Source organism: Diadema antillarum, unplaced genomic scaffold (assembly GCF_040938485.1).
Source record: "Diadema antillarum isolate AM-2024a unplaced genomic scaffold, OU_Dant_1.0 seq00001400_RagTag, whole genome shotgun sequence".
In the NCBI taxonomy this organism is placed as follows: domain Eukaryota; kingdom Metazoa; phylum Echinodermata; class Echinoidea; order Diadematoida; family Diadematidae; genus Diadema; species Diadema antillarum.
Window position 1 is genome coordinate 155,679 of NW_027272155.1, and position 17,476 is coordinate 173,154.

General features: G+C 39.4%; 1 protein-coding gene across 1 annotated transcript in view; it reads right to left on the bottom strand.

Moving 5' to 3' along the window:
- The window catches only part of LOC139709024 (plexin-A4-like), a 49,081-nt gene that overhangs the window by 5,646 nt on the left and 25,959 nt on the right, over positions 1-17,476 (bottom strand). Inside the window, exons 7-16 of the mRNA XM_071620991.1 lie at positions 12,589-12,779; positions 11,694-11,848; positions 8,781-8,898; positions 8,006-8,117; positions 7,318-7,480; positions 5,806-5,973; positions 4,742-4,844; positions 3,655-3,915; positions 2,979-3,164; positions 2,103-2,334 (exon numbers count right to left, since the gene is read on the bottom strand). Coding sequence (XP_071477092.1) covers positions 2,103-2,334; positions 2,979-3,164; positions 3,655-3,915; positions 4,742-4,844; positions 5,806-5,973; positions 7,318-7,480; positions 8,006-8,117; positions 8,781-8,898; positions 11,694-11,848; positions 12,589-12,779 — 1,689 coding nt within the window. The remainder of the gene's footprint in view (positions 1-2,102; positions 2,335-2,978; positions 3,165-3,654; positions 3,916-4,741; positions 4,845-5,805; positions 5,974-7,317; positions 7,481-8,005; positions 8,118-8,780; positions 8,899-11,693; positions 11,849-12,588; positions 12,780-17,476) is intronic.

Sequence of the window (17,476 nt, forward strand, 5' to 3'; positions counted from 1 at the left end):
TCAAATTACATGACGTTTTGTAAGTTCACTGTAAATAGTCAAAAATGCAGTTTTACACCATGTGTATAAAGTTGACTTTACTGAACATAGTAAAATCAAACAAACAGAATGGTGGAGGTTTATTACAATTAAACCTAGATTTAAACCTTGTATAAGACAACCAAAAATTTCAGTCTCTGAAATAAAATAAAAAAATCAATGATATTAATGTCAACCATATGTTTGAAATATGCTCAAATTGGCAGCAGTGATATCATCCACTGTAATACAAGTCTCCCAATGATCTGTACAAAAATCTTCTTCAGAATAAGATGTATTTATCGCACCAATAGGTATTGTAATCTTGTTATCACTTTGGAACAATTACTGGGGGGGGGGGGGGTAGTGGCTTCATTTGCTACACAACATGATTTTCCTAACATTTGATGTTGATAACAATGGGAAAGTTGTCAGCTGATGACATCATCACCTCTTCCAAGTTGCATGCATTTGAACAAAATGTGAAACTCTAAAATTCCAATTAACTTCTTTAACTGTATGATGAAATTTTATCATTCTATATCACAGGTTTTACTGCATTTATCAGAGCCAACATAAACGTGTGGAATTGCACTTTTGAAATAAGAGTCGCAACATACAATGCAACATCCACAGTTACAGCCTTCAACTCCAAAGCCTAAGTTCTAATTGGCTCTATCAGTCATAGCAGAGCCTCTGTACCATTCAGTGCCTTGCCCACCGCAATCGCTTTTGCGAGACGAGGACCTGCTTGCATAACAAATCCTCTTACTTCTTATGCCATAACAAATCTCCCTCCCAAACAAAAAAAAACAAACAAACAAAAAACAAAACAAAACATAACAAAATCCAGAGGAAATGTTTTCCTATAATTCAAACACTCAATTAGGGCGAAATACCCACACTGACAAATGACTCACAACACCACTGTGAGTGAAGGTGAGCTTGGCAGCTTTATACTTTCAGATTTCCACTGCTAATGCCATTCATCAGCTAATCAGATTTTGGTTTTGTTAAGAAGGAAACCATAATCCTATGTTCTGACTCAAGAAAAAAGGGGGAAGCTTAAAGCAGAAGGAAGAACTGACCATCATGTCCTTCAATCACTGCCTTCCCCCTCTCCCTCCCCCCCCCCCCCCCCCTCCCCATCCCTTCCTAACCCTCTTACATTGTTCAGGGCTAATTCCTTGTTCTATAACATTTGTCAGACTCGAGCACAACTGGAGGACAAAATCATTGTTCTGGTATTAAAATAGCATTATAATGGCCTCCTAAGCAGGAGATAACATGGAAAAGTTTCCTGAGGTTAAATTATCAAAGCTTCTTTGCAGATTTACAGACTTGATAGCATTTTGATCTGCAAATTAGAGCAAAACACACACTGCTGGAAGTCACTTCCTTTCGCTGAAGTTAAATGTTGCGAAGATAAGCAGAAAATGAGTATTGAGATGAAGATGAGAATAGGTCCCCCGAGATGTGTTTACGTGTATGCAATCTACTCTAGCAATGTGTAGACTCATGCATTTCGATCTTCAAATTAGTGGGCAAACATGTTTTAAATTCCTTTCTCTTTACTTTCACAAAGGTTTTTCAGAAAATGTGTCAGCGGGGGATGAGATGAAAAAGCTTCTTGCGGAGTACATGTGTAAAGCTTCTTTGCTAATGTTGTGTGGACTGAAGCCTTAAGATTTTACAAATTTGCACACAAACACCAGATTTCCCCCAACCCTTGCCTTGATGTGACAAAAATTAGCAAACAAGGTTTCCTGCATGTAACACAGTAATCCTCTTTGAATACACGCTTATCTTTCTTGATGTACATGTACAATGTATGGATTCAAGTAGTCTACTTCGATTAGTAGGACAAATATTTACAGAACTTTTTGTTTACTTTGGTGTCTAATGCTCTGTCAAATTTCTAGGCGATGGCAATTTAGTAAAGTGCGTTGCCTACGGACAAAACTGCCAATTTATTGCGAGAGGACTTGAACCACGGACCTCATAAGTGAGAGTTAGTGGTCCTCTCCTCTGAGCCTGATGGCTGCTGTAGGCCTCAACTCACACCGCACTGGGTTATGCCTCACCTTCCGTGGCCTTGTCCTTCAGGCGCACCTCCAGCCGAATGAGGGCGTCCTCTGCCGACTTCAGCTTGTCCTGGTGCACCCGCCGCCCGTAGATGGAGACGGCGATGAGGATGAAGATGACCGCCACGACGACCAGGACGGCGACCACGATGACCATGATGATGCTGAAGGAGCTGCCCGTCGAATAGTTCACGTAGCCCAGATGGAAGCGAAGGTTGCTTCCATGTAGTACCTGAGGGGATAAACATACAGCTTAATTTTAATTTCGTGGCCCCTTAAACTTATTATACACCATACCCAGACACTTAACTGGTTCTGAAGAGATTCTGTCCTGAGGGGTCACTACACTTACTATGTGGACAGCTCACTGAGAACTTGTACAACAGTTGATTTGATACCGGGTAGATGTTCTCTTTTAATAGGACATTAATAGATTAACAATTCCAAATCTAGATAAAGAATTGTGAATTTGTTAATATTCTCTCAAGCTATCAAGATATTCCTCCCCGCAGGCTGCAGATTAAACCGATTCCTTTCATCTGTTGCTCTAGGTTTTTATCTTCATTAAATCGCTTCTGCATCACTTGCAATATCATACTCAGACACACAACAATTCCGTGCCATGTGGCAACATATTACAAGAAATCTCTCATCCTGAATTGAATGATTGTTCTAAAATGAAAGCTTGAATGTACACAACATATTTCATGTAATCATGCCCTTGCAAAAAAGATATACTTTACCCTGATTTTTTTTTGGGGGGGGTTTGTTTGATTGTTTGTTTCTGGACTGACACTGGTCAAATGTCCCCCTCTCTTGGCTATGGACACTGAATATTGAACAATTTTACTGTCATCACTTAAACAAGACACTCACGGTGACTGCTGGGTACTGTTGGAAGGTGCCATTTCCAAGGACTCCAAGCTCATCACCCGCAGCGGGCTGAGTGAGGGGAGGCTCACAGTACAACTGGTCAGCCTCAATACTCAGCACCTTACAATCCTCTGGGCCAATCTTGACCTGCACATCTGACTTAGTAACCGCGCTGTCCAGATTCAATCCCTGCCAAAAGATCACAGCAAAAACAAACAAAAAACAAAAAATGTCAAATCCTATTTTTTTTACTTTATCATGCATTTTTTTTCTTAAGTTGGATAATTGTATAAAATGATATATATCAATGGTTCTTGTTAGGCTTGTAAATGTTTGGTGAATGTATTACGTTGTTGTGATGTATGTGATATCATATATTCGTATGTTTCATTTTTAGTTGTGATATATGTCTTTGGGTGTACTGCAATGTGTTTTAAGTACATCTGTTGTAATATTCAATGTATGAAGAATTTCCATTGTGGACAAAAAAAATAATAATTGATCAATCAATCAACCAATTACTCTCGACTCTTGTAAGGTCACATTTTGTCAGCAAAAAAAAAGGAAAAAAATGCAAATGAAATTATAGCTATAGAGCGACAACATAAATGCAGAGTGATGAATGAATGCATTCCAGGTTTCAATACTTCCATCTTTACCAGTCTGCATGTCAACTCACCGTGAGCTTCAGTGCCGTGTCTGCAGCGATTGGCCTCAGGCCGTCAAAGAGATCGTAGACAGGGTCGGAGTAGATAGCAAGCGTACCTGGGAGGTCGATCTCAAATCCGTCAAGCGACAGGGTGAGACTCGCCTCCTCCACATCCCTCCTCCTCCTCCTCTTTCGTCCCACCTCTCTACTGCGCCGTCTTCGAGATGACTGGTTGGCGGATAGGCTTGGGCTTGGACACACCAGTTCATTGTCCCCTTTGGGTATACAGTGCTTGGGAGAAAAACAAAATAAAGTCCAGTACATTGTCAGCAGCAAAAGTTTTTATGTGCCGTGGGCAGATCGATGCCAGATATTCAAAAGAAGCAATCTGGCAATCTTGCCATCCACTCCATCAAATATGATATATCTCACATACTTTGTTTCTTAACATCTCCTTGAAACAGAGGAATTACTTACATGCAAACTCAATTCCTTCGCTAGGCCTTTTCTTTACCCCACTTGGAACAATGCAATAGATGCATAACCAAGATAGCCACTCTGAACCACTTGTAAAATCAGTTTGTTGAAATGATATACTGGCAGTCACTCAGCCATATCCCATACCTCCAACTATCTTGTGTCATTTTCCCATGAACCCACAAGTATGTGGGAACTTTCATTCATTTGTCAAATCTCTCCAAAATTTCAAATAATCTGCGAGTTTGCCTCGAATATTTCATCCCTTTACCTTAAAAAATGAGAGTTTCACCATACGTGATTTTGGGGCATGGGTTCAATAAGCTGTAGTGTCCTCTACACAGCTTATCAGCAGCCAGTGTTCAAAGATGGGACGAACGAAGAATACCGCTCAAAGATGTCTCCATTGGCCACCCCTTGTACTGCATTCTCTGTGCATTCACGTTTGCCACAGAGTAGTAGAATTACACTGGAATGCCTTCCAGGCCCAAGACTTGCGATTACAAATTGGCCATAACTGATCAATGTGATGTCCTTCTGTTGGTTTTTGTTTTTCACTTTTGTTTGTTTGTTTGTCTGTTGTTGTTTTTTTGTATGTGTGTTGGGGGAAAGGTGCAAAACATGTGAAGGCAACTCCTACCACTGTGCTGGATACTGGTGGCTCCGTGGTGAGGGTTGCTATCAAGAGAGCCGTCTGGACGATACCAAATCCTTCCCCTCTTATGGTGATGTTGATTCCGCCACTATCATCGACACACCAAAAAGAAGAAGAAAGAAAGGAACAAGGATATGAGTGTTACATACTTCCCATTGGCACCAGTTGATATACATGGGCGGAAGAAAATAAAATAATCAATGTATTGAATAGCTGAGGATGGACATGATAGTGATATCGAAGTCTATTTTAAAGCAAATGATATCTGTAAATCTAACCAAAAAAAAAATCAACAAAACAATGTCAGGGGTAGACCAAGGGTCACACTCCAGTGACCCTATCAGTTCACTGCTAAAAATTGCCACTCTTTATGGAAGACAACCCTTTTCTAGTATCAACAAGGAGAATTCAGCACAAAAATAAAAAAATAAATAAACCATCAACAACAACAACAGCCCCACAACACTACTGTGAAACGTGTGCAACCATTACTGTGTTGTGCCGGTAACTTGGGGGTGAGAACACAACACTGACGCTGAGCAGATTCTACGGAAACAGGAAGGAAACATGGGAACATGGGTGTGCTGGATAGAGGCAAGGAATCAAAGAAAAAAGGACAATGATCAAAGAGAGAATAGAAGTAACAAACAGGTTCTGTCACCATCAAAACCTTTAGAATCACTGAACATGGAATTTCCCATTTTGGTTAGACTCTGAGACTCTGAAGTTTTCCAGATGTTGTAACACTTTATAGCACACTTCAATACCTAAACAGCAAACTTCCCCCCAAAAAGAGGAAGAAAGAAAAACCACTGTGTTTGATACTTACAGGTATCTACACACTTTGAGAAATTGGCGTTTAGCTGAGATGCAGGCAAGCGTGAAGGGAAGAGGTATTCAAACACACAATTGGTCAATTCATTAATGTAGAATGCTTATTAAATGAGGAAAGTTCCATATTTCACAACACCCCTACACTATAAAAGTATCTTATTTCAAAGTTTCTCTGCTTAAAAAATGGTCACATATGACTGAAGAATTGTACTTACGATGCAATACTTTTTAGCCCTTGGACATCAGCGATGGTAGGGTTCGATCTGTAGGTAAACCGCAGAGTGGATTGCCTTACGGCCCCATCAAAGTTGAGAATCACAGCACCAGATGAGTTCTCATTTGCTCTGCTGGTCACGCACTGAACTAGTGTCTCATTAATGGGCCTAGTGCAAGTACAAAAAAAAAACAACAATCACAGCAAAGTCATGGACCACGACTCTTACCTCATTAAAGACGAGTCCCGAGTAATCACGGGCTGGGGTACATGGGGAATGTGTGTTATAGGAAAATTTGCACCGTATTCAACAGGCTAAACCTTTGGCAGCTCTTAGACAGAAAAATGTGCCTGCCAAGCTCAAAATCTACAAAAAGTCTGCAGAAATGAATTTCCACTTTCTTACAGACATTGAAAGAGTAACTCTAAGCTTCAGAATGATATATATGACTTGTTGAAATTGCACCATTCTAACTTATTCAAAAAGTGATTGAACAAAGAGAGTTAGGAGTTGCAGTTTCATAGAAAAGGGCAAAAAGAGGATTTAAAGATTAGGATCACACAGGCATGCTGTGCATAAGTATTACTTTCCTAGTGAAAGCAGTGCTTTGCACACACACACAAAATATAGTTGAGAAAAACTGCTGCTGTGTTGATTTTGGTCTTAAACCACCAAATTTTGACAAGGGGTAGAGGAAAAATTACACTCTCACATAATATATACTTGAAAAATTTGGATTGGTCAATCCAAAATGACATACTTTGGTTCATCACAGCTAGAATCCCAATCTGTGACTTTTTGTGGGTTTTGAGCTGGGTGGTCATAAATAGTCCTGCTGTTGCCATAGATAACACATACTGGAGTAAAGCAGTGGTTAGCATTGTCATTCTATTCATATACAATATAATATGCATGTAGGATATCATTTGAAAAGTATCATCTATTCCTTACTCTTGAAATAAATGGATCATGAAAATAACGATACCAAAATGGAGACAAAATGGGGTCCAATATATCTCATTTTATATGAGTATCTCAGAGCTCACAGGCACTAAGGAATGGATAATCATATATGGCTACTATGCATAATTGACATTCTATAGCCATCAGAATGGTCTATTGACAGTAGCAAACTTCATACACCAATGAGTCCAATGAAATACTTCCCTCTGAATGGCACCCATCTCAGATTTCAGCTTCTGAGCACTGATCAGTAAAAGAGTCATAAAACATTAACCAGGACCAACATTAAAAGACACGAGGCATTCATGTGCTTAAGAGGCATTGTCCTCTAATGTTCCATATTCTCAAAGATGACAAAAATATGGGTAAACACGAACTACTACTAATCAATTAAACAGCTACAATGTATTTAGCATTTGACAACTAAAACATTCGTGTCTGCGTTCACGAATAGAAAGTGAAACTGATAATGCTGCAGGTCTAGACAGACAATGTCTAACAGACAAGGCACCTCTTGGCACCTCTGATCATGTGACTTTATGGACTCACATGACTGTGCAACTGGCCCCGCCCACACTAGCCGTAATGTTGCGTCCCGTGTGGAGCGATGTCCCGCGGATCGAGATGAGGGTGCCCCCATTGGCCAGTCCTTCTGACGGACTGAAGCTCGAAATGGACGGATCCTGGAATTTCAAATAAATACATTTGCATTCTGCTAATTTTTGAGAACTTTAATAAAACTGGCATTTAAGCTGATGTAATTCAGAATGACATTTTCTCACGCAGACAAGACTGTATGACTTCCTCTGAAGTCAATCCTTTATTTGAATACACATATTTTTTTAATAAAATGATTAAATCTATAACATTGACAAGAACCATACTACAAAAGACAAAGACAGTTAAAAATGTCAGCTATTTTACGGCAAAGAACACAAGGAGCTAAGATATGAAGCTAACAATAATAATGATAATATTGATATGGCCTTCTTTGTCAATGGTAACCTCTTCACTGTTTGTACTACCCCTGCTCAATCAGAGGACCCTGCTATTATCATTACCCTAGCATTGCCGGGTGACCATTTATGCTATTGTAAACTATTAAACACCTTCACTTTGTTCAGTGCAATGTAAATATACATTCACACATTGTACACCTGGGCCTTGCTAGATACGCAATCAGGAAGAAAAGGTCAGGTCACAATACTCAGGATATCCATGCTGATTATAGTCAAACCAACAAGGTATGGCGATATACACTGTGGCGATGGACCGCCATTCATCCACACTTCCTCTCTTAAGATTTGCACCATAAAGCTACAGTAGATCTTCGGGATAATGGGCATTTCCTATGACATAATGACAGTGATACATGCAGTACAGCGGCACGGTAATGCCATTTTGTCACTGGATGCAAACATCAGGATTAAAGGATAACTCTCACTCTAATGGTGATCCACCTTTAATAGCAGTCAGCGTACAAGGAAAACAACAACTGCTTTGGCTTTACATCCCCTGGAAAGGATATTCTTGTGCGTTCCCTTCCCTATAGAGTGGTCTGGAGTTGCTTACTGTAGCGCCCATGCTAACTGCCTCCCACCTCCGAGCCCCATTTCAAGACATTTTGAATGAGGAGAGCTTTTATCAGGACCAAATCTTAACCCTTTGCTCACAGATAACTACATATACCATGCAGGAAATCTATGGGATTTAGAGAAAAATATTGTATATTAAGAGCATTGTATGTGCAAATGTCTGATATCAAAGATAAGCCCCATAGGAATGCTCTAGTAGCATATGCTTTCATTATGTACCTTATTAGAGCCTCTGCTTCATGCATGAAGCATTCATGTGTGCATGTTTATAGTTGTTCTGTTGGGTTTTCTTTTTTACATAAAAACATTACCCCACAATAAGAACGCAACATTCATGAATCAGGTCTCGCTACTAATAGATCTGAGCTTTTTCTACAGATGTATTCTGAACCATTATATCATGCAATGTTCACACACCCTGTAAGAAAAGGTGACAGCACCCCCGCTCAGCACCTCGTTGCTGAGAGAGTCCCGGATGGTGATGGACACGGCTGCCTCCATCTCATTTCTGATCCCAGATGTCACACAGCTCACCCTGAGGGAAATGTAATGACGGGGAGATGGAGAGAGAGAGAGAGAGAGAAACATAATTAGCAACATTCTAAAAAAGAGACAGACAAACATACAAACACACACACACACACAGACACACATATATACGTGTACATGTATGATAAATGTCATATACGTGCATATATATATATATATGTATATATATATATATATGACAGATATTATATGGCCTACATAAATACTGGTCCATGATTGGTCATAATGCAATCACATGACCAATGCAGTGTGGATTGAAATCATTATACTGCACATTATTGCAAGCAGTGACATGATGTCACACACGTAATATAATCCAAGAATTTGACTGGCTGCCGACAGAATGAAAAAATGCATATTCTGATATCTAGACCATGCAATATAAACAATATTGCCCTCTCTATTGTTGGAATTTGAATACTTGACAGACACTTGGGAGTTGTATCCTCCCCTCGCAACGACAGTCTCCTACATTGCTTCTGAAAAAAAAAAATTAATCTCTTGGGGGAAATATAACGCTTGTGGGGATGACAAGTGTTATACTATACCTTTAAAAAGGCAATATCTGTAATATATTCATTATCTGCCTATCCAAGAAGAAAGAGAGGAAGAGAAAGAGAGAGAGAGAGAGAGAGAGGGAGGGAGATTGATAGGCACATACTAGCAGGCTCGAAGATAACGAGAAAAAAATGAACAATTAGAAGGAAAACAGCATGTTGTCGAAGAACAGTTTTGGAAACCACTGGAGGATTCTTGCAGAGACAAATGACAAATGTACAGTGTGGTAGGAATATCTGTTGACAGTGATAATCAGATGTTTTGCAAAATACAACGTAACCAGAACCATGACATTTCCAAAGGTGACACAACAATAACAATGATATGAATAACACTTGATATCTTGTGCCACAAACGCTGACTTTAAACTCTATTTTGTTTAATAGTCAACATTCAAATCTATCTATATATATATACCAATACACTGTAGACAAGAATATAGAAAGTAAAGACGAACAAAATTCTCTAAATTTTCAATTTACTGTCCACATATGTGTCTCAATCCACCATCCACATGTGTCTGTGACACACATGCCATGCCTTGTAATGATGGACACCCACTAGCAAAAACTTTACTTTTAAACCTGAGCATTTAAAACATAAAAATATCCTTAATAGCACTGCACAATTTGCATTCATTATTTCAGAAGGGAGTCTTGCCGAAATTACCGCGTCACCTTGGTGAGGACATTGGCGGGGATAGTGAGTCACAAATAGAATGATGAGATTACTTTTGATGCATGTTACATAAGAGCTTTTCCCCCTTGAGAGGACATCAGCTGTGTCCAGGGCAAAGCAAGGGGGAGGGGAGGCTTATATGCCCTGCCCCATCCCCCCCCCCCCTTTTCCCTACTCATCATCGGTAATGAAATTAGACCCCCACAACACAGCCTCCACCATGCTTGCTGATTTCAGTTAATGGAGCTTTAACAGGGATTTACAACACCACTAGCATGTTTGCCGCAGCACAGTCCATATTTCCTCTGGGAGTTTGACAGGAAATAAGTGTCCCCAAACCTTTTAGCCTAAAAATAAATCCTCCTCTACTCTCCTCAAAACAAACAAACGAAAATGCCTACAATAACACAAGTCAGTCTCATCAGCATTATTTTCATCCTGGTCACTCCAGTACACATTTGTTTGTTATCTGAGTAGGGAAGCTTGAATTTGTATGTGGTGTCTACAGTTCAGGGATTGTTAAATTCAGACATGAATCCATTAGTAAAGTGCTGTCAGAATGGTTTCATTGAAAAGAAGAAAATGCTAGCAATTCTTCCAAATTTTAGGAAACGTATGGATAGAAATAAATGAAATTGGTGCCACAAGATAGAACTGGGTTCTGTTTCATGAAGCTGTTTGTAAAGTTCCGAACAGCTTACGAGCGACTGGTGATCAGTTCTGATGTGCTATACACTATTGTACCTATCAGAATTTCCATAATTCAGCACAAGAACTGATCACCAGTCGCTCATAAGTTGTTTGTAACTCTATGAGCAGCTTTATGAAACACCCCCCAGGTATTACAATTCCTAACCCCTATTATGATTGTGTACTATGAACAGAATGACATACTGAGGATGACAATGGTTATCATGATTAATGTGATAAATACAGAATAGTACATTATATCATAATCATCATTCTTCTCTTCCTTCTGGTTGTTCTTCTTACTAGTATTATCATTATGATAAGCACCATATCTCCATTGTCACTGCCATTACCAATTTCTTTATCAATGTATGATATGTAGAGAAAGAGAAAAATATATACGTGTATACATATTGTACACACACACACACACATACACACAAACAAACACACACACACACACACACACACATATATATATATATATATACATACATACATAGATAAATATAAAGATAGAGAAAGAGGCAGAGAGAAAGAGAAATATATAGATAACTGGATATAGAGATAAATAGATAGATAAAATAGATAGATATAGATAGATAGACAGACAGATAGATAGATAGATAGATAGATGGATAGATAGATAGATAGATAGACAGATAGATAGATAGATAGATAGATAGATAGATGGATGGATAGATAGATAGAAATATAGATAGATAGATAGATAGAGATAGACAGGGGGAGAACAATGCTGATTATTAGCATTTTTAAATCCATTGCGTGGCAGAGGACTTATAATCTTTTTCCAGACCATAATACCCCTTTAATCCCTTCACAGTAGTAACCCACCTGGTGCCCACTTGGTAACTACTTTCAAGCCCTGCTGGGTCACATGACACAGAGCCAATCTGAATCCTGATGATGTCGTGGAAGGTCAAGCCGAGGTCACTCCCAACAATCTCTACAAGAGTGTTGCCTTCGATGGGGCCGGAAGATGGCATTATCTGTACACATAAACACAGGCAAATTTAACCTGAGGAACTTTCCTTCTTACAATTAGGTACTACTGAGGGAAAGATGTGTGCAGTAAAACTGTGTTCTTATGCAAGAAAAAAGTGTTTCTAAAAATAAGATATGTGTCAAATATAACCATGGCCTTATGCAAGGAAAAAAGTGTTTCTAAAAGTAAGATATGTGTCTAGTAAAATTGTGGCCTTATGTAAAAAACAAAAGTGTGTTCCTAAAAAAAAAGAAAAAAAGAAAAAAGATGAACATTCTCATTAATAACACCAGTATACGAGTTTTGGCACATTTCCAAGAACACAATAACACTTGAATTAAAGACATAAGAAAAAAATTATCTCAACTTGTCCTGCCAGAAAGATGCAGTGCTATCCTAGTAACGTTACTTGGTCACATCCAGTAGAAATGCCAATAGAACCATTATGAAGTCGCAATCTACTGAAGATCACAACAACCTTATGTTTTTTAAACAGCGCACTATTACATTACCAGCATACCCTATAAACAAAGACCGATATGGCTATGCTGAAGAGACTAGCTCCATGCTTTTGAATTTCATTAGCAACAGCCCCAATTCTTCTTGCAAACCAATACGGCAGTCATAACACTGCTTTTAAGAGCAATATTGACAGCCAGCATACGATCTGGCCCCCACTGGGAGTGGGCCGTACCCACCCTCGGCCGTCCTGGGTCTGTAAGGAGAGAACGCTTGCTGACTTACCGAATACACCACAGGTCCCGGGCAGCTCTGGTTCGATCTCTGCGGAATCCAGTCGGCGCCGCCGCACTGGGGGGAATTCTCGACGCCGCACGTGCCGCGGCACCATCCGCACTGCAGCACGGAAGGGGTGACGGTTGGCGACAGACAGCGACTGCAGCTATCCCTCTCGAAAGCACAGTTGTACAGCGTCACTGTGGATATTGGATAAGACAAGACGCAAACAGCAGAAATTATGAAGGACTCTCTGACAGCTTATCACACTAATCCCTCTCCTATATTACTCTCTCCTTTCTACAAATCTTTAGATTTAGGCGTAAGCCTCCTGCGCACCACATCATTCTGAATTCACAATACATGAGAGCTTCTGGAAAACATTCTGTATTTCATAGCCAAGTAACTTTTTACAGAAGCGTTTATGCTAGGAAGGCAGTACAGTAAAAATTGCAGAGACAATTGCAAGCTTTACCATGATGTTAATTTAATATCAGATCAAATCTACAGCCAGGACACTTTCAATGTACTGTGATCTATTGCAATATATTGATCGGTGCATGCACAGTTGTGCGCCTGAGCAAAAAAGTATGCAAAGCTGGCAAGCCGTTAACTGAGTCAGGTGCGTGAACGTGGTACACCAAGAGTTGATACTGAAGTTATCATGTCATGGCAATTTGTTTTATTTGACATTGACCGAACTGCAGCCTGTACACTGGACCTACTGCTTGGGGGTGTCATCCTCAGAGGATTCCTCTTCAAAATGTCACTGACATTATCTATATATACAGGCTGCCAGTGGGCAGAGGATATATAGAGCTCAATCTCCATGTCTGTGATAGCTGATACAGTGCCTTGAAGAACAACGGCATGGGGCATGCTTTCAAAAGTGAGAGATTCATGTCAACATGTTGACAAATAGGCCCTTTTAAAGGTCTCTGTGCACATCGCACACGCGTAATCCCTTCATTCAGATCTCTTCGCAAATGCGTGTTGACGTATGAACATGAGCTCCACTTTTATACTGCCTGGAGTCATGTAACATCTGGAAAGCAAGATTACAACATACGACACTCGCACAGTACGCACAGTACAAAAAATGTTACTGCATATAGCTACCCTCACAATCACTGAAGGCAAGAGAAATAAGATTTGTCGTAAAAGTCACTTATGATTCCAACACAGCTACACAGGAAGTAATGTGAAAAACATTGCACATCGAAAGTATTACTCCAAGTCAGGATTTTCCAGGCAGCATGGCTGATTTGTGACTCCTGAACACATTTGCTGCCATATAATGCACACCCAAGATGCTGGATCTTGGACGACAGGATATGCCGGCCAAAAATGGACAATGACATAAAGTAATTGCATCTTTAGATCCAAAAAGGCAATATACTTCTGGAGAAGAAGATGCTTCAAATAAACTCTTGCGTCAGTGATTTAGCTGCAAACTACATTTCTTTTGCAAGAAAGTTGGGTTCACTGAACCATAAAGTGGAACCCCACGTTTCCCCAACATAAACAGATCTTGATCGGGCAATAAAATTTCTTTTCTCTTTTTCCCGACAACGGAAAAAAATAAAATCCCTACAACGCGGAGTAAAATTGATGATGAAACACATTTCAGTCCATGATGATATCAACACCTAAAAATTATAATGAATGTTTTTATTTTATCAGCAGAGACACTGCCTGGCCAGAGTGGCATGAAATCTAACCCAGGATTCATCAACGGACACAAACATCGTGGGGCGATTAAGCCGTGGGGTAAAATGTCCCCGGCATGGCGAATGGAGTGATTATCAGCTGATCACATGATCGCCTGAGACCATTATCGTTTCACGAGTGCAGCGCACATAATGACATTTTACGACAACTGCAGTAGTACGAAGAGGCACGCAGCACAGTGAATAGGTGTAGGTGTAGGGTACATGAATAATGCCCACCATGTGACTGCCTGAGAAACAGAAACAAAAACATAGATCACCCAAGAAAATTCACTCTCTCACATACACTGTCACTGGGGTGGCAGTATATTATACACATCATAATCAGGGAGGTTTCATGGAGCAAATAGGGACTTGAGATATAAAAAGGCTAAAAATGATTCCCAATAAAGGAGGCATTTACATTTTCCTATAAGTAGAATATTATGAGCTATATGTATTTAACTTTTCAGGCAGCCTCCTACAGAATGAGGAAGACTGGGTAACTTTTGCTGTTAACATCTGAAACTTGTTCACAATTGAACATTTCTCTCCTTTATATTTTGAACACTATGAATGCCTGTCAAACACTAAGAAAAGAAATAATAAATTAAAAAAAAAACAGAAAAAAATCCCAAACTGCAGTCTCCACATCCCTGGCATCAGTTGTAGTTTAGTCCTGGTAATTCTTTCCTTTAAATTTGTATTCTTTTTTTCTGTTCCATCTTCCACTCGAGAGGCTGTCTGAAGTCTTCCTGCCTAAAGTGGTAATGAATTCCTGTCGCTGTCATTCCCGAGCTGAGAATTCCGACAAGGTTGTCCATCACTTGCCTGTCGGGCCATTCATCTCACTTTGCCCCGTTTCCCCTCCTAATTATTTAATCCCCTCTGGAAAAGGGATCATGAAGCCTAATAAATCCTCGCTCCCAGGGAACAAAACGCTGCACCCATCACCCGTCACAGAAATTGGCTCTCAAATATAAAAAGTCTAAAAAAGAAGGGGAAAAAAAGTTTGTATACATCCCATATGTGCCATCTCACAAGATACGGCCATGAGCTACATCGTAGGCTGCAGCATGGATTCGACAGTGTGAGAAAATCGTCTGATGCTATTAAAAGCTGATGCAATTATTGGGTAACTTCAGCTTTCTGCTTCATTGATAGGCAGGCGCAGGCATTACTTTTAATACCTGACGAGAGCCTTGCTGTGTACCGCTGCACAATTAATGAGCTGTAAATCAATTAGCGGTTAAAAAAGGAGCCAAATTAAGTGGGGGAGCAATCAAATTACATTCAAATCATTACCACCCACGTGCATTCATTCCCACACAATAACACACGCATTAAAAGAAATAAAGTCTATGAAGAGACGCAGGAAGCAGCAGTATTCAGGAGAACGTGTTCATTGTATTGGTACGTCTTGCCAAGCCCTTTTGAGCACAGAACCTTTCTTTACAATGCCAGGGAAAAACAAAACAAAACAAAAAAATCCACTCAGGAATAAACAAAGGAAACTCCCACATCACACCACTAAGCATTGCACTGTGAATATCATGAGATTCCAAAGAGCGTTCAAGGAGAAACTCACATGTTACATACATCTCAGTGGGCAACAATTATTCCAAAAGCCGGGTAGCTTTTGACATGTACAGTTGACAGCATAATTATTCATACCCTTCAACATTTTTTTGGTGTGTTTATTCACATATGTGAGTGATGGAATGATCGTATTTCAGTATAGTTTTGATGTCTTCAGTTGTCAACTACCAATTAAAGAACACTTGGGTTGAACTTCATTTCCATAAGAACAGAAATATTGAGATTTCCATCTCTTTGACAGTCCTTAACTATTTAACTATTTTGGGAGAATGTAAGAATTATTGCCGGGAACATAGTGAAATCCAGTGCACTGAATGCTGTTATTATGAACAAATGGCTTGGGATCAATATACATGACTAATTTCTGAGTTGGGATAAAGTCTCAAAAGCCCTAAAAAGATATAGGAGGCCTATCCTTACATTTCTTTGGCTATGAAAATGAGACGATACTGAAAATATAATGCTTTTTAGTATGAATATGTAAGGTATCAAGCTGATACCTGAATGCCACCACAAATATATAATTTCATGTGAAATTGGCCTAACTGTGATTTAAAAAAAAAATAGGGATGTGAACAATTTTCCAGACAGCTGTTTATTCTTCTATCATGGTCAAAGAAATAGTCAAAGTTTCAGTAAACCTCCTTCAAGAATCAGGAAGCTTTTCATATCAGGGGTCTATAGAATGCACATGCTGAATTCTACATTTGAAATCTGTGCCTGTGTTAATAAACAAGATAAGTAGAGCAGAGGAGTAAGTACAGCACAGGGGGACACTTGTCTCCATTGTGAAGTTGCTCATAACCTGCCATAATTAGCCTCCCTTTCCTCATTCCTTTTTATTTGAAACTACAATATTATGATAATAGCCACTATTAAGTATGATTTGTTTCAGCCTCAAAGTGGCTTCTACTGAATAGCACACAAAACACTGGTATTATTTCATGACCCCCACTTTCATTTCAATCTTCTCTTTTGCAAAGCAGCGCTATATATATCTCTGCTTACAGCACTCACCCAACGCTTGATCAAGCTCTGCAAAACAAAAAAATAAAAAAAAAGGTAATTTGGGGAACTGTCACTAACGAGTTGATGAGCATCAAAAATGACAAAAGGCAAAGGAGTTTAATTGTCCATGTGCTTTACAGCTTGACAACATTTGATGAAGAATTAATGCCTCCTCTGCCTCTAGCTCTTGAAATAGATTGAAAGTTTAAAACAAAATTCTACTTATGCTCCAGTTGACATACATGTATCTCAATAAATCAACAACAATAGGACATGGAACACATGAAGCCTTTGATGGTTCCCTTTCTGAAAATATATATATTTGTTCAAATGAAACTTTCACTGCTTTCTTTCATCAAATTTACCCTCGTTTTTACAGGCATCTTGAAAATGGAGTAATATTTCTCTTCCAAACTCCGCCTGTTGCAGAGACAATGCCGAATATGCCACCCTTTTACTATAGTTTTTGTGTATGTATAACTCAGGAATGAAATCCAAGGATGATGAATGTCTCCAGAATTGAAGCACTGCTTGCTGTATATTATGCACCTCACATTGCACTTGAACAAGAGCCATCCCAG